General features: G+C 47.4%; 1 protein-coding gene across 6 annotated transcripts; it reads right to left on the bottom strand.

The window, feature by feature from the left end:
* Nucleotides 1-34: 34 nt before the first annotated feature.
* Nucleotides 35-21323, bottom strand: MASP2 (MBL associated serine protease 2). 6 transcript variants are annotated; one of them, XM_082834130.1, is made up of 11 exons: nucleotides 18248-21321; nucleotides 17933-18164; nucleotides 17634-17811; nucleotides 16773-16904; nucleotides 14207-14403; nucleotides 13986-14133; nucleotides 10055-10173; nucleotides 8275-8353; nucleotides 6065-6196; nucleotides 5486-5560; nucleotides 35-4279 (listed from the first exon to the last, which is right to left on the bottom strand). In XM_082834130.1, the coding sequence occupies exons 1-11, from the start codon at nucleotides 18250-18252 to the stop codon at nucleotides 3516-3518; spliced, it is 2061 nt and encodes a 686-aa protein (XP_082690256.1). In that variant the 5' UTR covers nucleotides 18253-21321; the 3' UTR covers nucleotides 35-3515. The 6 variants fall into 6 exon arrangements, with proteins under 6 accessions (XP_082690256.1, XP_082690259.1, XP_082690257.1 ...); XM_082834133.1 differs by having other exon boundaries at nucleotides 35-2978; nucleotides 18248-21298; XM_082834131.1 differs by lacking the exon at nucleotides 16773-16904 and having other exon boundaries at nucleotides 18248-21323.
* Nucleotides 21324-22706: the final 1383 nt, after the last annotated feature.

The raw sequence follows: 22706 nt of genomic DNA, 5'->3' as shown, positions 1-22706 counted from the left end.
ATGCTTTCTCATTCAAGAATTCGTCACGCTGCACAGGCTGTGTCTTTGACGGTGGGTGTCCCATTTTTATCCGCTACTCTTTATTTCATGGAGTCGTATCAACGCTATGAACGCAAGGCTGTGATATGGAACCAGAAGGCTGTTTGAACTTTTGAAACCTTGTGTGGGATTGATGGTGGTGCCGAGGCATGAAAGGCTAGTATGAGCGAGAAAAGGAGAGAGCGCGTGCAGAGACTTGGTGGTGCATAATGGATATTTTTTAACTTGGAGAGATGTGTCTCTCAATCCCTGTGGCTTTGGTGAGAGAGTGTGCAGAGAGCAATGATAGCAAATAACGTACGAATGTTTTTTGCATTCAAAGGACATCCACATCTGTTGGAAGACTTTAAGTGAGTTTTGTTCTTAGATAACCCACGTTAGCTGAATGTGTTAAGTGAAACGATACTTGTATTTCCCCTACCCCTTTGTCAACTGCTGTGAATGCTGTATGGTGTGTGTTCTCTTCTGTTATTGATCTGTAAGTGTGGTAATGTGAACTGAAGCTGATGGGTTGAGAACATGGACTGAGCTTGTGGTGTGCTTTGCAGGAGTACTTGGAAGCAGAGTTCACCAGTGAGCTCGGGGTGTCTCAAAATAGGGTGGAAGTTCTAATGTCTGTTAGCTACCCATAAGAATGCTGTTTGCTGCAGTTCTGTGTCCTGTGCTTGGATGCTTTTTATAAGAGTTGTCAATGTTGGAAATTCTTAAATAAAACTGATTTAAATAATATGTGTCTTTGTTTTGCAGCCCTGAATGCAAAGAATTCATAGCAGTTAATTCCCCTTTTTTGACCCTTTTGAGATGGAACTTTCATAAAGTTTCTTGGCAGTAGTTTATTTTGCTTCAAATAAACTTATTTGAAAAGTTGTCTCAAGTCAAATGGATTCATCACCTGTCATGCATTGACACCTGATACCCAGACTTAATTGCTATTTGTTCTTGCATTGTCCAAAGTGAAAAGTTTTTTTTTTTTCTTTTTAAATCTAGTTTTTAATAAGTCTGGGTGACCGCACCTAAAATGGTAAGCAGTACCCTCCAGCTTTTTCTTAGTGCCTCTGTGCATTTGGGTGATGTTCTATTTACATGGCCTGTTATAAATCTCCATTGGGAAATCATGCCTTCTAAAAATATTCTTATTTGGCGGAGTGGGCAAAACAATGGTAATTATTTTAAAATGCTTTGTAGCAAAGCCTATCAATTGAAGGGACTGTCAGCACCTTTCTAGTTGGGGATTTGAAAAGTGGAATTAATTGCAATAGGGATAAAGTAGAAGAAACCACAAATTATCTTGTGCCTGAAATCCATTAAGAAGCCTGATAGCTTTAAGAACTAGCAGGGTGGGTTGTCTGTCTGTGGAAGTGTTAAGTGAAATGGGCTTTGTCTTCCAAAGGTGGGGAAATAGAGTAATGTTGAATAAAATCGCTTATAAAACTCAGATTAGACTCTCACGATGCATTGTTAAGTATGTAAAAGCAATAATATATTCTCTGTTGTACTTAAAATGTAACTAACTTCTATGAGAGTTGAGCTCCTTTTCTAATGGAAGAATGTAAGTTTTTGTGCTGATAATTTACTTGATGCCCTTATCTAATTAGATTATGATAAATAGGTTTGTCATTTTGCAAGTTACATGTTTTAAACTTAAAAATGAAGTCGTCCTTTAGACTTATGGTCGCCACATTGTTTTATTCAGTTTCATCTGTAAAAGGATCTTGCGTTGTTTTAATTTTTTTTTTTTCTGCATCTAAATTGCATGATTTCCAAATCCTGTACCATCTGAATTTTGCATTTTAGCACTTGCACTGTTACTCAGCAGCAGTAACATGGTAACACTTAAAATGGTATTCGGGGACCTCCAAAGACTAAACTGACAAGCCTTCAAGGAGCCCAGGGGTAAGTTATCTTTGTCAATGGCATGGTTTTGATCCCTTATTTACACTTGTGTAAATCTAGTTACCAGTCTTAGAAGGCTTTCAATGTTGACTAGCCTTCTGTTAACATGTTTATGGTACTGCATAGCTATGGGTATTTAATTCTACCCTAAAGAAAAAAAAATGAAGTTTAGAAGTAAACTATTTGGCAGAGATTTGTTTTTAAAGTCTATTTGATCATCTAAATGCATTCATTCTAAAAAAATTTTTTGAACCAGTTGAATAAAAATTTTTGTTGCCACCACAGTTTAGTGTCTGGAGTCTTACTGGAAAAACAGTTTCTTTTTTTTTTTTAATGTGACAAAGATGCTGGAAAGTTACCTTTAAAAAGTGAGTCTCAAGAAGTTGCACTTCATATGCACAAGAGAAGTTAGTCAAAACTCACAATGAATTTCTACATATAATGGTAACTGTTTGGCTAGAATGAAAAAGTTTGTTAAATGTTAAGTATTAAAGCTTTTTAGGGAAGAATGGCCAACTAAATGAAATGAGATTTTTAAGGTTAAGTCAGAGCTTAAATGCTGTCCTTAGGAAAAAGATGTTGAGTACTTAGTAATTCAGAAGATGTATGTGATAATTAGAATAATTTTTTGTTGTTGAATACTAGGAGAGAAACTCTTAACTGTGTATTTAAGTTCTGTACTTAGCTGTTGTACGATCTGTAATCTATTTTTAAATGTGCCCAAGTATTCCACATTCGTGGTAAGAAGAAAAAAACACTACAGATTGATTTATCAATAATACCGCCACTTATTTTTAATGTTGTATTTCATCTTATGGAAATGACACATTTGATTCAACTGTCTTCTGAATTTGAAAATAAAGTATTTAGGTTATTTCCAAGTGCTAGGAACATCCTCACAGCTAAATTAAAATCTTAGCATTGGAATTACCAGGTCAAAGACTATGTATGCTTTTAAGACTTGTGAAATAGATTTGCCAAATTGTCCTTCAGAAAATTCATCGCCTTCGACAGTGTGAACTGGTGCTGTTCCATGCTCTTCTTTTCTGCCAGTTTGAGAAGTGAAAAATTATAGCATCGCTTTTAACATGGAAATCAGTCTATACCTAGGCCAAAGTATTGATATTTCCAATTTATCTACCCAAGAAAAACATGATTCAAAGTAATTCCTGAACCAATACTGCTATAATATGTAACGCTCTCAGAGAACAATAAGAACAAGTACAAAAACTGGAGAAAAACAGTTAAAGAACATGAACAGGCAATTTCCAGAAATGCACATGGCCAGTGCAAAAAGACACTGGACTTTTGTAAGTAAGTCCAAATTTAACCAGTGAGTTTCTGTTGGATTGGCAACGGTGAATATCACTACAATGGTTTATGTCCCCTTCAATCAGAGAGTAAGTGGTGGAAAAGTGGCAAGTGGAGAAGTGCCTGAAAGGCACATCTCACCTGTAGTTTGGTTTGGTTTTGAGGTGGAACAGCAACTGTCGTGTTAATGTTTCTCAGGTCAGTTTGCTGCTGAGGTCTTTTACAGGTATTTTTTAGAACAAAGAATCATGTACTCACTGGAGACACACAAGTTAAAAACTATTAATTATGTTCTTGATCCAGGGAATATAGTTAATGACTTTTGTGTAGACCCCATACTGATCTGCTTCCCCACAATTGATGGAACCCCAGGACACTATTCCTCCCACAAACCATTTCTGTGTCTCATTATGTAGAAACACTAATGCCCCCCCACTGTCGCCTTTACAGCTGTCCTTGCCCCCACTTTCTAAACCAGCACAAAGCATGTTGTCAGTTACCCTTCCCCCCGGATAGGACTTCTTTGCATATGCCGCAGTACAGTTTTGATGGTCAACAACTGGTATGTCAACAAACATTAGATTTCTGGCAAGAAAACCCCTTTGGGTTAATCCCCATCCAGATGCAGTTCCAATATCATTGGTTCTCATGAAGCATTCAGCTTCTTTTCTTGGCAAACAAATAGGCATGATGTTTCTATTTAATACAACTTTGTTCTTCAATTTAATCAATGCTATGTCATTATCGTAACCAGCATTATGAGTGTAACGTTCATGTATAAAAATGGCCTCGGCCCAGGCTTGTGTATAATGAGGTGACAGTCTCTTCAGGGCACCCATTCTAATGTCTAGGGAGGAGGCGTCTTCTCTTTGCTCATATACAGCATGAGCAGCTGTTAGGATCCAGTTGTCATATAGAAGTGCACCTGCTGCTATAGTTTTACCTAATAACAGGGCTTGCCAAGGAAAATCGCCAAGCTTTGCATTTTGTCCTCCATATATACGACCTTCTGTGGTACGGGTGGATATTCCACAAACTGGGGGAAAAAAGATGTATGAGCCTTTATAGAAACCCGATGGTGTTTTTTCTCCAGTTATTACCACTTTGGAGTTGTGTATATGTAATGTCAACCAAAAATTGCATCACATAAGTTGGTGGGTGTCCACCTATACAGGCAAGTGAGACTGCTTAAAACACTGTTCAAAGACCTGATAAAACCATTTGGTATTTTTTAGCTCTGCAGAAAATGAGGTGAGTGAAAATTAACTTTTAGAAACTGATTTGTTTCGGTAAAATAATTTGGTCTCGCAATTGGGAAAATATTTAATAGGGCAAACAGGAATTGTCTGAGCTGATGTGCGTAGGAAGTGAAAAATAACTTTTTCATTGCTTCTGTCTTCCTACTTGTAAAATGGGGTATTTACCATGTAGTTCTGGGAAAGCAGAAACTAAGGTCAATATCATAGGATTTGCAGAATTACTTTCACCTTTGTACATTAAAATGTTTTAAAAAAATTAGAATGTTGCAGTTGTAGCCAGGAACCTTCAGGTTCAGAAATTATTTTGGGTCTAGTTGTTTCTTCCAAACACTAAACTTTATTATGTATTGCTAACTAAATATGCTCATAAATGTAGCAAGTATGTTTCCTGTTGTGGCAGAATACTCTTATTAAAGCTTACAAACATTGTTGTCAGCTAAGATGCAGGTTTTTGAAACAGACTAATTTAAGCCAAATAGCACAGGGGTGATGAGTATATTATTACATTTCTGATTTTTTTTTTAAGCACTCAACTATATCTTCAGAGCAGATTCTGGTAAAACTTTTTTTTAAGTACTGTTAAAAGGCAAATTGCATTAATGTTTAAAAACTAGATGTCATTGAAAACAATTGCTTAGGGAAATAATGAGGTTATTAGCTTTGGGTTTTAATAGCATTTTTAAAGAGAAGAAATCATGTTTATAAATGTATAAATGGTTCAAGATAATTTTAAAAATCATTTAATTTTTTATGCTTGCCTAGTTGTAAGGTCAAAAATAATCAAATGACTGATACAGTCAGCACCAACAACCTCTCCATATGGAAGGGGTAATGAGAACATACTATTTGGAAATAATAAGTTGGTCTAAGAGCCAAGTGCTGAAGTTACATTTCTGCCTACACAGCTGAAGCACTACTTACTGTCTGCTACCCAGTTCTACTTTCCATCAGTTATGAATCTCGTGTATAAATGTATCCATTACCAGGCTCACAGACGGGGGGTGATTTTTCTCCTTTGGAGCTCGTCCAGAATCCATCAGCCTCACACACATATTTACCTGCAAATCATTGAAAGAGCAAAAAATGTTTAACTGCATGTGAAAAGGTGGTTGTCATTTGCTTGAATACCCCCCTTGAAAAATGTAGATTCTTGAGCATCAGTGGGAAATAGAGGTGTCTGAATAACCATTTTACATGATTTCATAAATAGGAGGTCTCTGCATTACCATGTATGCTTGCAAAGTGGAAACCTTTTAGATGTGTAACTTGAATATGTATCAAGATCTTAAGTGCTTAATGATAAGGTTTTGACTTGTTAAATTAAACCATTTGGAATATATTGTGTGTTTGTAGTAGTCATTTACTAGATAAGATCTGTTTTCAGATTCTTGCAAATTGACATTAAAGTCACTTCAGCTATAATATTTCACTTCGCAGGTGGAAGAAGTGCCTTTTAATCTTTTGTCTAGCCTTAGCCAGAAATGTTGGCTAAGTCTATTTTCAGATCATGAGGGCTTAGGTTCCAAATATCACCCACCCCCAACTTTGAACAATTTGCTTACCATCATCTGTTCTCATTGTGTAGAACTCATTACAGCGATATTTAACCACAGCTTTGTATATGGTCACCTCGGCACCCGTTATATAGTCCACTTGGCCACTAGGTAGGTCATCAGGAGGGCCACAGTCAACAACTAACAAACACGGGAGAGGGAAAGTCAGTTTGTACTTTGAATCCTAACATTAAAATGATGTGGAGACTGATAGGTGGTTGTGCTGTGTGTTGTTATAACTTGAAGTCATATTCAAGATGGACATCATTTCATCTCTGAAAATGGAGAGAATCACCTTAGTGTGATTTTAAAGCATCACTCTCATCTCTGTTCCTAACTAAATGGCTAGGTTGAAGTGAAGGCCCTAGGCAAGGAGTTGTATGATGCCTTCCCTAAAGGAAGGGAATTTGAAACTACTTGGACTTCCTTAGCACTCACAAAAGAAAGAAAACAGCACAGCCTGCATATGCCTATACAGTCTGGTTTGATGTTAAATGGTACAATTTGGTTAGCCTTAAAAATAGAACAAAACAAAGAAGACCGAAGAACTTGTTCTTATGATCCTTTTCCTAAGTTGACCTTTTTAGAAGACCTGGAAGTCATAATACCTTGAGTTTTGGTTAGAATTCACAACTGTTAGGACATTACGAATGTGACATAACCAACTTGTGAGACAAAGTGATACCAGTCTAAAAGTCATAGTTTTGTACACAGACATCTAAAAATTGTTGATGTATTTCTGTGGATTTTAAAAGATAAATCGTTTTTAGCAACTTAACAGCAGTGTGTCTGGCTTTGTGTCAAGTGCGTTGTCTTTGTTGCCTTAATTCTCCACAGATGAGATGCCCGTAACTACCCAGTGAAAAGTGGCAGAATCAGGGCTCTAACCCATACCTTAGTCCAAGAGTCCTTTGGTGCCAGCTCTTCACTGGTTTAAATTAAACTAAAAGAATTGGTAGTAAAGAATTGGTAGTCTCACGGGAATATAAATTTTGAAATAAAAATATTCCCCTAGGAATTTAGTAGAAACCCTTGCAAAAAAATATGTGAAAGTAGGGACTTCCCTGCTGGCACAGTGGTTAGGAGTCCACCTGCCAATGCAGGGGACGCGGGTTCGAGCCCTGGTCCTGGAGGATCCCACGTGCCACGGAGCAAGTAGGCCCGTGTGCCACAACTACTGGGCCTGCGCTCTGGAGAACGCGAGCCACAACTACTGAGGCCTGCACGCTTGGAGCCTGTGCTTTGCAACGGGAGAGGCCACTGCAGTGAGGGGACAGCGTGCCGTGGCGGAGAGTAGCCCCCGCTCAGTGCAACTAGAGGAAGCCTGCACACAACAACGAAGACCCAATGCAGCCAAAAACTAAATAAATTTATTTTTTAAAAATATGTGAAAGTATACGTACAGAGGTGTTAACTATCGCAGCGTATGTAATAGTAAACTGGAAACAATAGAAATCACATGAAACAAAAAGCATAGGTCCTCTGATGGAATACTATGCAGTCATTAAAAAGAAGGAGCAGCTCTATGAATGCTTGGATTGTTGTGGAAAGATAACCCAACACTGTTGGGGGGAAGAGTACATTGCAGTCAGATTTAGTTCAAAAGTAAGTGAGATATGTTAGTATAAATAGTATAGGAAATAAAGAGTATGAAGGAATGGACCCCAGTGTCTTACAGGTAGTTTGAGGATTTGGGCAAGAGAGGCTTTCACTGTATATTTTTGTGAATGTATATGGTTTTTCCATTTAACACGTATCATACTTTTAAAAATATTAAAAATAAGGTACGTGATTCTTAGTTCACAAAATGGTAGTGAACACCATTATCCCAGTTTGATGCGTATATGCCCCTACAAACAGTAGCCTATACAGGTTTACATGTGTGATATATGTAATTGGAGGGCTATGCAGCAAAATAACGAGAGTGACTATACTCTGATACGGCGGGATTATGAGTATTATAATGTTTGTAATTTTCTCTATTTCCCATCTTTTATGAGTATTTTATACTTAGAAAAATATTTTTAAATACCATACTTTTCTGAAGCAAATACTTTTTCTAGTAGCTTGGTCCTGTTTTAACCTCTTAAAAGTGCTCTGAGAGACTGAGGATGAGAAGCAAATTTGGAATTCAAGCCCTGATAAATCATTCTTTAAAAATACCAGAAGCAGCAGTAGTAGCAGAAGCAGCTACAGGCGTTGTGGTCACACATACGTACTGCTGCACTCCGGCATCGGTTGGTCCCAAGATCCATCTGTCTGACAGACTGCAACAAATGATTTCAGGGGCCAATAACCCTAAAGAGGAATTGAGAAAATATTAATTTCCTTGTTTATATCATGAAACCACTCCCCAAAGCTCTGCTCCCACGATAGTTCTTCTTCGAGTGTTTCAAGAGATGCTCCCAAGGGGGTGATGCACCCACATGACTGGACACGCAGCCCAACTGCCTTGATACATGTGTGTACTTGTTGGTGATGTCACCTATGTGTGTGTATCAGTTTTAAAGATGTTGACCTCTGCAGCAGTTTATATTTTCTGCTTTCCACTTAATCCAAGAATACGTCAGATTTCTCACAAGTTCCTGCTGGTGTTCCACCATTTCTTTATGTAAAGTGCCAAAGGGTGACAGTCAAAAGTTTGGGGAAGATCAGCCTGATCAGATATGGATGTGTCTGGATTTTTCTAGCCTGCGGCTATTAACTGGAGGAAAGTTATTTAAAATATCAATATTTCCAGAAGCTTTGCATGTGTGTCCTCAGTCACTTTCCATTGCTAATATTTAGCGGGACATTTTTGACTTATTTAAATATTTTTCTAAAATCAGACTTTAAAATGAAAGAAGGTGGCTTTGACTGAAGCTTTATGCTTCGAAGGAGAGCAGGATGACTTCTTTTTTCCTCAGATACTGAACAGGCTTGGGTCCAAGTTGCTGTGGAAAGAGCCCGCCGAGAAGTTTACAAGCTGAGCAAAGTGTCTCACTTTTTTGAGGGTCGGGGGCGGTTGTCCCTCCACAGGACTGGTTGCATAACCAGCTATCTTTTCAGTGTTATTGCTTTTTACCACTGGGATTCAGTGACATTTTGAAGAACATAAAGAGGGCATGTGAATCTCTAACCTCTGCCCCTAAAGAAACACACTAAGCATTTTTTGAAATTATCCTCCTTCTCCCTTAACAGTGGTCACTGTTTATAACTTTGCAGAAGATACTGTTTCCAAGGGCCATTTAATTTTTTTGTGGGCCCAGGAGTTGTTTCATGTAAAGGTCATTTGACCAGGAGGAGCTTGATTTAATGCAAGGTGATAACACAGAGCACATGACAAACATTTCAGCTGCTTTACCAAGAGCTGCTGTAATGTGTGTGAACAGAGAAAAGGTGTTCATTTTAATCGCCAGCTTTCAAAACAAAAGAAAAAGAAAAAGCTTTTTTAAAAAGCGGAGTTATGGGTTTCCCTGGTGGCGCAGTGGTTGAGAATCCGCCTGCCAGTGCAGGGGACACGGGTTCAAGCCCTGGTCCGGGAAGATCCCACATGCCGCAGAGCAACTGGGCCCGTGGGCCACAGCTACTGAGCCTGTGCTCCAGGGCCCACGAGCCATAACAACTGAGCCTGCATGCCACAACTACTGGATCCCGCGCACCTGGTGCCCGTGCTGTACAACAAGAGAAGCCACCGAAACAACAAAGAGTAGCGCCCCCCTCGCCGCAACTAGAGAAAACCCATGCACAGCAACAAAGACCCAACGCAGCCAAAAATAATAAATTTAAAAAAAATTTTAAAAAGCGGAGTTCCTAAGAATAGAAAATTCTCTGTAGCCGTTTCTCTTAGCAAATGTATCATTTCTTTGAATTTTATTGTTTAATCATAGGCAAAGTAAACCACCATCCTGACAACAGCTGTTTCCCCATTTTCCTTTCACATATTTGCTGATATAAATATGTATTCATTCAAAAACCGTCATGATTGTGGTGCACTTAAACAGCTTTGTATTAACTTACTTGCAGAAGTTCGTAGCCCCACTCACAGAAGACAAAGAAGCGGTCTTTCATGATGTATGTGGCCTGCACAGGGGAGATGTGGCCGTTAGGTGGTGCCGTCGGGTCAGGGCAGGGCTGAGCTGCGCAAGGAAGCCAGATGTCGGGGGTTTAGCTGGCTCTATAGCAGCAAGTCTGAATTTAGCAATTAGAAGTTCTTGGTTTATAAATGAAACAACGTGTAAAGAGAGCTTGCCACAGTGGGGTAGAGTTCTTAAGATTTAAAACCAAAGGCAAGATTAAACTCTTCGCTGCTTATCATACAAATTAGGATTTGTCTCCTGGCCTGGGCTTCGGCCAAAGTGATGAAAAGAAAGCCGGGAACGTGGTAAGGGAGCATGGTCACGGCAAAGGGAGCATCTGCTCCACGCCAGGGGCCTCACACACACTGCTGAAAACCGGGGGAGTGTAACTTGGGGGGGCAAGAGCTGGACAGCATGGGTTAAAATCACAGGAAAGCCTCAGTTTCCTCATCTGTAAGCTGAGAGTGATAAGAATGTTTGCTCAGCTTCTAAGGCTGTTGCGAGGACCAAATGTGAAGCACAGAGGAAATCGCTTTGCTAATAAGTGCTGGGCAACAGGGGGTTGCAGCCAGCGAACCCTCACAGCAGCCCCTGTGGCTCAGAGAGGCACCGGGGCTCAGGGCCAGACTGGCACTCAGGAAGCCTCATACGTCCCTCGTGAGCACGTGCCCACAGGGCTCACGGCTGGCTTCCACTTTGGCCCCCAAACCCTGGCCTGTTGTCACCCCAAGCCTTCAGCCAGTCCCCCATGGCTGCCCATCACCCAAGGCCACCCCTCAGCCCATGCAGGTCATTTGCCCAGTCCCCTGCTTCCTCCAGCAGCTCACCCCTGTGTCCTGCAGTGACTCTCAGTCCCAGGCAGGCCCCAGAGTCTCCCCTCTTGGAACCAATCTCCAGGGATGTTCCAGGTGGCCCTGTCGGGACCCAGGGCTTCCCGAGGCCACCTCATACCCAGGCCAGGGCCCTGCTGGCATTTCCCTTCACACACACCTCCAGGCTCTGTCCTGGCCCCTTCTCACCCACCAGCCTGGCAAACCTGACTCTTCCCTCTGACTCACCCTGAAACCAGTGCTTCAGTTTTAGAAGTTTTATTACTTCGACCCACAGGAAAACAAAAGGCTATTTAAATATGAACAAGAGGCAAATGAAATGTTCCCAAAGTGCTGGTCTCTCCCCTACTGACCCGTCTCCCACCCTTTCCCACAGAGCTGGCCCAAAGGTTAATCTTTCCTAATTCAATCTCATTTTTAAAATTACTCAACACCTCCTCCATGCTCACTCAGTGTCTTCTGCGTTAGCCCACTAATCCCCACCTTTCCAAGGAGCTTTGTCCTTCGTTGGATAATTGGGACATTAAGTCTCAGAAAAGTTATGTTAAGAGGTTCAGTGTCACATGGCCAGGAAACAGGATGCGTTACAGCCGGGACGCCAACCCGGGCAGTCTGACACCCAGCCTGCGCTCTGAGCACGGCTTGGGGCCTTGGGTGTTTTGCTTTGGCGCTTCTCCAGCTCAGTTACTCTGTCTTTCAAAAAACATCCTGAAAGACCTGTTGGCTGAGAGTGGTGAGAGGGACAGACACGTCCAGAGGTCAGTGCCCGAAGGTGGGGGGCTTGGACTCGTGTCTCAGGAGGTGGCACCACGAACTACCGTCTACGTTTGAGGGTCTGTCACGAGGAAGAGGTGGTGGAGGAGGGTCTGAGAGGCAGAGTGCAGACTCCCTGTCCAAACCCTCCACGTCAGGCGGGAGTCCCCATCTCTGCCTACCCCATCACACCCTCTTACAGCTCACACCAAGACAGCCGGAGCCTCTGGGCTTTGGCACATACACTTCCCTTGCACTTGGAACACCCTTCCACCTTCCTCCAATACCTACTTGTCCTTTCAATCCAATCTCGTATGTTTCGTGTCCCAGGCCCCTTTTGTTAGCACCCGGCCCCTGCCTGGGCCAGATCCCTCCTCTGGACTCTCACTGTGTCTGGTGCTCGGCTGTGCTTGTCACAGGGCTGTGGTCACGGTGCTGTGACTAGACTGGACTGACAGCAGAGGTATTACGTATTCCCCACACAGGGCCCAGTGCACATCCATAAGATGGATGGATGGATGGATGGATGGAAGGAGGGAAGGATGGACAGATGGATGTGTGTGAGGGGTGGCATGAACATGACTTGGTATAAGGATTATAGCTGTCCCGCGATGTCTGCGGGCATTGGTTCCAGGAGCCCCGTGGATACCAAAATCTGCGGTTGCTCAAGTCCCTTATACAAAATGGCAGAGGGAACGCCCTGGCGGTCCAGTGGTTAGGACTCAGCGCTTTCACTGCCGAGGGCACGGGTTCAATCCCTGGTCGGAAAACTAACATCATCCCACAAGCTTCTCGGCCAAAAGAAAAAAAAAAGGCAGCGTGTCAGCCATCTGTATCCATGGGCTCTACATCCACGGGTGTGGGAAGCCAGCTGTATTTTGAGCTGATTATCTTATGAAACAGCAGACACAGGAGAGACTCTGAAAACAGAGTGGAAAGCACCCTTTTCTAAGGGAAATTTACGTTTACAGAGGAAATCTCCATTTGTAAGAATGTCTCGAACTCTGTACCAGGAGTAGGATGACTAAATCACTAGAAACTCTTAAAGGAAAAGACAGAAAATTTTTTTTTACTAAAATTAAATTTCAAAAGCAATAAAAAGAAGACAGTCTTTAATCTGCATAACGAATCTTACTCTTGCTTACCATGCTCTTCCTGGTCACCTCCTCATAACTGGACTCCCCTGTACCCTTTCTCTCTTTTGTCTTTAGCTGAAGATGTTTAAGCCAGAATTCTAAGCCACCTCTGAGATTCATTTTCCCCTGGGTTATCTCCCACGTATGCACGAGATCTACATGTTCATAAACGTGTTTCTTTTTCTCTCGTTAATGTCTCTTGTTCCCAGCCAAGAACTTGGAAGGGCAGAGGGAAAATTATTATTTCCTCCCCTACAGATGGAAGGAAGGATGGTTGGATGGAGGGTGAATGGAAGAGGGGAGGGTGAGAGGTAGGGCAGGAGAGGAGGATGGCTGTTTGGATGGGTAGATGGGTAGAAGGAGGGATGGTTGGATGGAGGGGTGAGTGGAAGAGAGGAGGGTAAGAGGTAGCGAAGGAGAGGAGGATGGCTGTTTGGATGGGTAGATGGGTAGAAGGAGGGATGGTTGGATGGAGGGGTGGGTGGGTGGGTGGGTGGATGAATGGGGGGGCGACACTTCCCATAGGGGACCCCTGCCTCGCAGACGACCCCACTCAAACCTGGCCTGTCTTCTGATGGAGTTCAGGACACGCTACCTCAAAATACGGCACCTTGGCATATTGACGATTTTAAGCTGGGAGTTTGAGAAAATGGCAGAAGCAGGAAGGTCACTCTGATTCCCCGCCCTTCGCCCTTCTTCCCTGAAGCAGGTCATAAGACCCTCACGTGAGAGGTGTCTGCCCTACACCCAGAGGGAAGCCTTATCACCAAAGACAAAAGGATGCCAAGAACAATCGTAACAGGCCTAAGTTCCCCCACCCCGTTTTCCACCCTTGCTTCATATTCCTCAGCCTATCATACTCCTCAGCAAACCTAGCCCGAAAGTGCACAGGTCCAGCTGTCTCTCTGAGTCCTTATTTCCTTACAAAGCCTCCTGTGCCACATAAAATTTACATGACATAAACATGTATGTTTTTTTTTCCTGTTAACCTGTCAGGTTGCTTTTCAGACCCAGCCAGGAACACTAAGAGGGTTAAGGAAAACTTTTCCCTCCCCTACCTTCCCAGGCCCGGCCAGGAAGCGTTCCATCCTGTGTGGCTCCTTGATGTTTCTGGAAGAGCTCCCTGCTGAATCGGAGCCCCACCTGCCCTCACCTGTGCTGTTGTAGTGGATCTTCCAGCCCGTGTGGTCCCCCGACTCATCGGTGGCAAAGGTGATGGTCACAGTGTTGCTCTTGGTTTCAATCCTGCGGGGCAACGTCTTCCCACAAAATGGGCCATATTCCTCTTTGTCTGTTTGAATCTGAAAGTGGAGAGGCCCCTGTCACCACAGGACCTGCCGGGCCAGGGGGAGGCAGCGGCCAGGGGAACAAGACCTTCAGGGAGTCGTAGGGGCACTGGGTCTCAGGGTGCATCTCCACGTCAAAGGACTCCACGAAGTCCAGGGTGACACGGAACCCCTCCTCCAGGCGGATGCTGTAGGTGCAGCTGGAGAGTTTGGGGTACGGCTGAGGGTATCCAGGGCTGCTGAGCACCCCAGACCGGGCGGTGAAGACCTGGCCTGAGCACAGGGCTGGGGAGAGGGGAGAGGACAGGCGGGGTGAGCCAGGCGCAGGTGGCGTGGCTCAGGTCACCTGTCCACTGTCACACGCCAGCCCCAGAGGCATCTCCTGAGACTGAACGCCCCACCCAGTGGCTGAAGGGACAATTTAGGGAGGGGTCTCTCTGGCTTCCAGGATTTAGCTGAAACAAGTGACCCTTGGAGGTACATTCTCCAGGGGCCCCACTCACAACCCCAGGGAGGATGGAGGCCCTAAGCTGAGGCTCCTGGTGTGGGGAACCCTGGGCCAGAGTCACAGTTCCAGGGGTGCGGGGAGTGAGCCATGTCAGGGTCTGCCTGGGGGAAAGGGGCACCAGAAGTGAAGGGGACTTTCCTGTTCCCAGGAATTTGGTATGGGGAGGTGGCAGGAAAGGAGTCTCCCCTGGGCCCCCTCCAGGAACACTCAGGAAGGCCTCCCCTTGCCCACCTTCCCTGGGCCTAGGCTCTGCCCTGGGGGGCAATTGAGGGCAGTTCAAGTCCACACTGATCATAAGTGAGTCTGGTACCCACTTTCCCCATTTAAACAGCTGATTCTGCCTTTGCAGAGGGAATGTCTGTTGGCATCACTCGTAGGAGGGTTCTACCCCCCATCCCCCAGGTGGCAGAGGTGGGGACACAGGCATTCCAGGAAGTGAGGAGTCCCAGCACTGCCTTTCTTCTTCCACGTGGCCGCTCCCCATGGGACAGAGGGAGTCACCCCCGGATGTGGGGGACCAACCAGACTGCCCATCAGTGAATCGATACCTCCTTGGGCCTCTCTGCTCGGGGTCAGACTCCCCCAGCCCAGCACACCCAGGACCTGAGGTATCCTCTGAACAGGAGGTGGGCCCCAGGATGCTTTGAGCTCAGTCCTTGGACTCCTGGTGGGGGAGTAGCTAGGGCTCGGTTCCCCTGTGGGAGCCCCCTGCCCCTCTCTGGGCCTTGGTGACCCATCATCAAAATGAGGGTGAGGACAGAGTAAGCCCCTCTGGCAAAGGAGCCTGTGGCCCCATAGAGGCGGCTCCCACCAGCTAGGGCCCGTCGGGCTGAGGTGAGGGTGGGAGGGAAGGGGGTCCAGAGTGCACACTGCTGCCCTCCCCTCACCCTTCCCCCCCCAGAGACACGCAGCAGGAGGAGGTGGAGCCGAGTTTATTGTTAGGTCCGTGGGCGGGGTCAATGGGGGCTGCAGGCTGCAGCGGTCTTGCCCGAGCCAGACCGGAGCCGGAGGGCAGGCTAGAGGCTCTGCTCTGGAAGAGAGAACAGAGATGGGGAGAGACACGGGGGAGGGCACTGAGCAGGGGAGCGGGCTCAGCACCAAGGGTGGGGGCTGCTCGCTCCCAGAGCGCCAGCTGGTTTTCTGTCCAGGCCCCCCGGCAGGGGCGCAGAGGGGAGTCCGGGCCGTGGAGGCCAAAGGGGTTGGCCTGCTGGGGGCTGAACCGGCAGCTTTGAGCTGAAGTTTCATGGAGGGAAGCTTGTGTGAGGCAGGCCTAGGGCCCCCACTCCTTCATCCTGAAGCCCCCCAAGGAGGATGAGTCCTGATTGGCCAGGTACACAGTGAGGGCCGACCACACGCTCACCAAGTGAATGAGCTGAGGAGGAGTGAGAGTGAGCCAAGGACAGGGTGGATGGATGAGTGCTTAGGTGGGGGGATGGGTGGGTGGATGGGTGGGTGGATGGGTGGATGGAGGGATGGGGATGGGTGGGGGCATGGATGGATGGATGGGTGGGTAGTGGGTGGGTGGATGGTGGGGTGGGTGGATGGGTGGGAGGGTGGGTGGGTGGATGGATGGGTGGGTGGATGGGGGATGGGTGGGTAGATGGGTGGGGGGATGGGGGGATGGGGGATGGATGGGGATGAGTGGGGGGATGGATGGGGGGATGGATGGGGATGGGTGGGTGGATGGGTGGGTGGATGGATGGGTGGATGGGTGGGGGGATGGGTGGGGATGGGTGGGTGGATGGGTGGATGGATGGATGGATGGGTGGGTGGATGGGTGGGTGGATGGATGGATGGGTGGGTGGATGGATGGATGGATGGATGGATAGGTAGATGGATGGGTGGGCAGTGGGTGGGTGGATGGGTGTGAGGGTGGGTGGATGGATGGGTGGATGGATGGATGGGTGGATGGATGAATGGATGGGTAGATGGATGGATGGATGGATGGATGGGTAGATGGATGGATGGTGAGAGGGGACAGAAGATCTGAAAAGGAGCCGTCACCCAGGAGAAGTGTCTAGTGGACCAAGGCCAGTGGGCCCTCCAGTCGCCTGGGCAGAACAGCTATGGCCTTGAGAAGCCAGCTGTGTCTTGGGGCAGGGTGGGGGCGGGCTGGGCACAGGGTCCCCCTCCAGCTGCAGCTCACCTGAGCAAGTGTGCTTGTTCCTGTGGAGAACATAGCCCATACGGCAGGAGCAGTAGAAGCCACCCAGGTGATTGTGGCAGTGGTGCTCGCAGGTGGGGGCCTCTTCTGGGGGCACCTGGCACTCGTCGATGTCTGGGGGAGGGGCCGGCAGGCAGTCAGCGGGGAAGGAGATGGGACATCGCTGAGGCCTAGGCTCAGGTTTAGGGCCCCTCCAGTAACATGGCCTGACCTGAGAGGAGCCTCCTCTTGTCTGCAGGTGTCTCATGCCCAGCTGAGCGCTAGAGGCCCAGGGTCACTGCGACCTCCCTGCAGCACTTGGAGGGAGACCTAAATACCATCTCTTTTAAACCAATGACGGTTTAATGGTCCTGCTCGTGGTGACTAGGCTAGTGAAAGGAGCGACCAGCACGGGAACCCAGTGGGTGTGCCTCTATATGGGTTTCACCAAATTCTTGCAGCAGTCTCAGGATGAGCACAGAGAGGTTGAGCCACTTGCCCGAGGCCAACAGCAAGTCCCTGCAGGAGCCAGAATCTGAAAGCAAGTGCCAGACTCGAAGCCCAGAGGCAGACGCCGCGCTCAGGCCAGTGGCACCCGTCCCACCTGTGAACGGGCTCACTTGGTCCTTGCATCACGGGGCCCGCGAGGACGTCCTGGCTCAGCACCTGGCACAGAATGGGGCTCAGCCTAGAGCAGAGATCCTGGCTGTTGCTGATATTTGCACTGTGATGATGATGTCAGACCAGGTGGGGACGCCCTCCTGCTGGTCTGGCAGGAGTCCAGCCTCAGGGAGGCGGGCGGAAGGGAGGGCTGGTCTGGCCCAAGACAGTCCCCCCGCACCAACCGGCCTTCTCTCAGCTCACCCTCTGCTGAGTAGAAGGCCTCGAAGCCCGCGAACGGCTTCTCGTTGGAGTAGTCGGAGCGGAAGGTGACGTCGAGGCTGGAGCCCGGCGAGTAGAAGGTGGCGTTGCCGGGCGCCCGCTCCGTGTCCGTGCTCTCTGACCCGCACAGCGTGGCCAGCACCGTGGTCCCGGCGCTCAGCTGTGGGGTTGCGGGTCACGGGGGGAAGGCGAGACCCCGGGCCTGCCGGCCCTCCCGCCCGCGCTCCGAGGCCAGCCCCCGCCCCCGGGGGTCCCCGTGCCCCAGCCCGCCCTGCCGGCACCTTGACGAAGTCGTACTCGCAGAGGTAGGAGGGCTCCAGCTGGAAGTGAGTGAAGTAGAGGCGCAGGCGGTAGCCGGGGGGCGCCGTCAGGGCCCAGTGCTGCTCGTGGTTGTTGGCATACGTGCCTGGGAAGCCAGGAGATGCCAGGCGCCCGAACATGGGCTTGGGCCACTGCGGGCCCGAGGACGTGGTGGCTGCCGAGCCCCACAGCAGACCCAGGGTGACCAGCAGCCTGAAGACAGCGCAGGGGAGGGGCGGTGAGGCCCAGTCTCACCCCTCACCCCCGCTGGGGAGACCCTGGGGGCTTCCACCCACCTCATGGTGCACTCGGCCAGGCCCGGTCTGGAGCCCCGGGGCGCCTCACCTTTGATCTGTTTGTCCACCGGCCGGCCCTGCCCCCAGCCGCCCTGCCCCTGGCATTCTGGGAACAGACCCCATGACTCCTGCCTGCCCAGACTTCCGGGCAGGCAGGACAGGATGCTCCAGGAGCCAGGGGGCTGAACCTGGATGACAGCCAGCTCCGGGGACAAATCCTGGCTCTGTCCCTCACCCTGAACCTCTGTGGTTCCCCCGCCGTGTGTGACTTCCGAGATCGCCCAGGGTCTCTATGACAATGACCTCGGCAGCGATGGCTTCTAGGCGGAGATGGGGGAGGCACACACACACACCTACCTTTGCCTCCTGAAACGCTACGATAAGAGAGAAGAGAAGAGTCTTAAAAACACGAGCCCACGACGATGGGGAATGTGGGAGAGGAGGCGACATCAACATTTAGGAAGCTGGGGAAACAGATGGACAGGTGGAAACAGCTCTCCAGGAAGCAACTCTAAGTTGGCGGTGGAATCAGGAATTGGCGGCACCAGGTCCTTCTGGATGCATGTAAGAATCTTGCCAATCCCTATTTCCCATCCCCCCGACCTCTGCAGAAACGTGGAGACTTATTCTTGCAGGGAGTATATGGAGAGTCCCAGGCCCAGCTGAGCATGGGAGGGGCAGACAGAAAACAGGGGCACTAAGCAGACAGACCAGCCTTCCTCTGACTCAACGCCTAGAACCTGGCAGCCACCAGGCTTCTCTCTTTTTCCTGGGAAGTGTTGACGAGTTCAGGAGGAAAGACCTAAAGACACTGACTTAAGGTTCTACACGCAAATGGCTCAGCCGCCTCACCCACAGTGAAAGTCAGCTGACAAGCCCCCATCACGCGCTCAGAGCTTCCAATTAGCTTTTTAGTCCCCAGTCTTACACATGAGCAGAACATTCAAGGGTTACTGAGGAAAACCTCACACGTGAGGGAGAAAGACCAAAAAAATCAACCAACCAACAACAAAACAGTAAGAAGCAGTGAGAAGAAAATGTCCAAAACTAAAATGAAGCAGTAATTCATATCTTCAAAGCAAAAAGAGAGGCCAGAACAAGAAGCAAGAACCGTATGCTATTTAACAAGAGCATTCAGAGAACAAAAAACAGCTTGGGGAAATAAAAATATGGCAGAAACAAAAAACTCAACAAGATGTTTGGAAGATAAGATTGAAGAAATCTTCCAGAAAAATAGAGTCAAAAAGAAATGAAAAAGCAGTAAAGTCCTATACAGTATGTCAAAGACTAAATAACAGGAATTCTAGAAAAAGACAACAAAGAAAACAGAGGAGAGGAAATTATAAACAAAATAATGCAAGGAAATTTCCCAGGACTGAAAAGAAGGCGAGTTTACCGATTGAAAATGTCCTCCAAGTGCCCAGAACAACAGATGAAAATAAAACTTTACACCTGATATTTGCAAAACATCAGAGAGAAAAATTATGTTCTACAAACTTTGAGAGACAGAGAGAGAGGGGAGGAGAGCGAAAACAGAGCAGATCACTTACAAAGGATCATGAAAAGAATGATTTTGGAGCTATCGAAATAACACTGGAAACTAGAAGCCAGCATCCAGTGAGTCCCATATTGGGGTATTCACGCCCTCATGTGTAGTCCCCTCCCACACTGAGTAGGGCTTATGGATAGGGCATGACTGGAATGACGGTGTGTAATGTGTGGCTAGGCATACAAGACATCACAGCGTCCACCTGGCTCGCTCTCTGATCACTCGCTCTGGGGGAAGCCAGCCACCATGTGTGAGGACACTCAGTGTCCCTGTGGAGAGGTCCACATGGGGAGGAACTGAGCCCTCCTAACATCTGTCAGCATAATCTGCTAGTCATGTGACTGAGTCATCTTGGAAGCTGACCCTCCAGCTCTAGCGACAGCTTTACTGCAACTTCATGAATGACTCTAAACCGAACCAACCAGCTAAGTCACTCCCAAATTCCTGACCCACAGAAAAGACATGTTTATTGTTATAGTTTCAATCTGCTACATTTTGGGCTAATTTTAAACACAGGAATAGATAATAACACTGGAAAACAGCAAATCTCAAAACGTTGAAGGAAGATAATTTCCAACATATTTCTATACTCAACCAAATTCTGTGCCCATCAATTAAGCATGAAGATGGAATCAAGGGATTCATGCATGTCAGGTTATTGAAAACGTTCATCCCTTGTCCCCTTTCTCAGAAGGCTCCTCTAGGATATGCTTCACCAAAACGAGGGAGTAAACCAAGAAACAGGAAGATATGGGGTCCAAGAGACAAGAGTCCCGACAGGGTATCCCACTTGGGGTAGTCAGGAGGCTTGGAACAGATTCTTCAGGAAGATGAAAATGATAGGACACCGGTAGAGTCCAAAGATCCTCCAAAAAAATTTTTTTCCAGTAATTATTTTTCCTGAATGAAGGTGTTATATACATTATGGTACAACTCATAATAAAGAAATGCATGGTATGTATATTAGTTTCTTATTACTGAACATTCCAATACATATAATCATGAATTATAATTATAATGAGGCTAGGTAAAATACTTAGAATCTCACAATAAGAAAAAAAAGAAAACTGATTAGCACATTGACCAGAACCTCAGGAAGTGTTTTGAATCCAAACGTCTTAAGAGCTTTAGCGATTTGGTAAAAGTTTGGGGCTAAATTAGGATAAATTTATTGAAAATCAAGCGAATGCAAAAACCCTCCAGGAAAAACAAGCTGTGCCAGAGATAAAAAGTTACCGTTTTCTCTGAGTCTCAGCTGAGAACGGCATTTGCCTAACTTGTAACGGTGCAAACACTGATTACGGAGCCAACCAAGGTTATCGTTGAATGCTTGAGAGTGTGGTGGGGCAGGGAAGCAAAGAGCTAAATCCTCACGTTCCCCAGTGGAAAATCAACAATTATGACTGAAACTGACAAATCGAGAAGCAGTAATACAAGCATATTGTTTAGAGGCACGAGCAAAACGCTCAGCTGAAAGAGGTAAACGTGGCTGCCTCCAGGGAGAAAAGCAGGTGCAGCAGGGCTGCTCTTTCTCTCCTAACAATCCGCATGGGAACTACTTGTATCCTTAAACCGGGGGCGGGCGGGGGGGGCGAAGCAGGGCTAATTTTTTTTTTAACTTTATTTTTTTATACAGCAGGTTCTTATTAGTTATCCATTTCATACATATTAGTGTATATATGTCAATCCCAATCTCCCAACTCATCCCCCCCCTCCCAGCCACTTTCCCCCCTTGGTGTACATACGTTTGTTCTCTACATCTGTGGGCAGGGCTGATTTTAATACCTGAATTTCAGAGCTCTAGTTAGGATTGATTTTATTCTCCGTGCCACAGACTGGGCCTGTTCACGGCCCTCTTCCAGATTTCTGGAACTTTGGAGGACTCAGGTCACACCCCCACCGAACGCCTGCTTTTGCTTCTGCTTCTGTGGATCAGCCTGTGTTCAAATCACATCCACCCAGCTGTGGGGTTCCTCAACGCCCACCCTTTCCAGGTGGGCACATGCATGCAGATGCCACTAAAAGTGGGGGAAGTGGAGGGACTGACACTGCAGACACCTTCTAGTCCAGGTCAGGCATTCTTGCAGCTACTTCTGCAACCTGGGCCCTCTCTTCTTCCTCTGCCCTGAGAAGAAATCCTGATTTCCACCAGCTCAGTGAGAACGACGTGACACGTGCTCCTTAATGAAGCCCTGTAACAGCTGAGGACCACTGCTCTCATTTTACAGACAGGGTGACCGAGTCAGGAGTTGTGCGTAGCTCAAGTCACAGAGTTCGTGTGACCCAGGTCCAGTGCCCCCAGCGCTGGGACCGCCCCCCTTCCCTGCCCACCTTCATTCCCTGGGTCATCCTCACGATGGACCTTCCTGGAGCCTGGTCAGTAAGATGAGCCACGGGGAGGAGGGCCACTGAGAGTGGAGGTCCAGGCAGCTGCCCCTGCTGGGAGCCCCAGGGTGCTCCGGCTGAGCTGCAGAGGCCCACGGAGCGGGGTGGCTCCTGGGAGACCAGCTGCCTGGTAAGGCCTCGGGCATGTCACCTCATCTTGTGTGGATTTAACAGTATCTTCCTGCCTGCCTTCCTTGTCAAGCTGGTGACAGGACAGCGCTCCATAGCTGGCCATCACCAGTCCTCCTTTCCTGGTACTTTCTTGCAGCCCAGCTGAGTCCTGACTCCGCCGGGCCTCCGCGGGAGGGGGAAGACCGGGGGGTTGGAATGGGGAGGTTAGCTTGGGATCAGACCTGCTGACCAGGGATGAACCCCAAAACATGCTCACAGACCAGGGGCTTCGTGAGGGTGGAGCACGGGAAGCCCAGAGGGGGTGGGTGACTGGCCTGAGGCCACTCGAGGAGTTGGTGGCACAGCTGGACCCCTGTTCCCACCCCTATTATGACTGCAGTCTTAGCTCCTGCC

Source organism: Leucopleurus acutus (genome assembly GCF_964270905.1).
Source record: "Leucopleurus acutus genome assembly, chromosome: 2".
NCBI lineage: Eukaryota > Metazoa > Chordata > Mammalia > Artiodactyla > Delphinidae > Leucopleurus > Leucopleurus acutus.
This window is presented reverse-complemented; position numbering and strand designations above follow the sequence as displayed.

Bases quoted from the DNA above. Each gene is read 5' to 3' on its own strand.
- MASP2 (XM_082834130.1), bottom strand. The intron at 10,174-13,985 runs GTGAGGGCAGGT...TTCCTTGCGCAG, and splicing joins GATCCACTACAACAGCACAG to CTCAGCCCTGCCCTGACCCG. The intron at 5,561-6,064 runs GTAAGCAAATTG...AATGATTTGCAG, and splicing joins CACAATGAGAACAGATGATG to GTAAATATGTGTGTGAGGCT.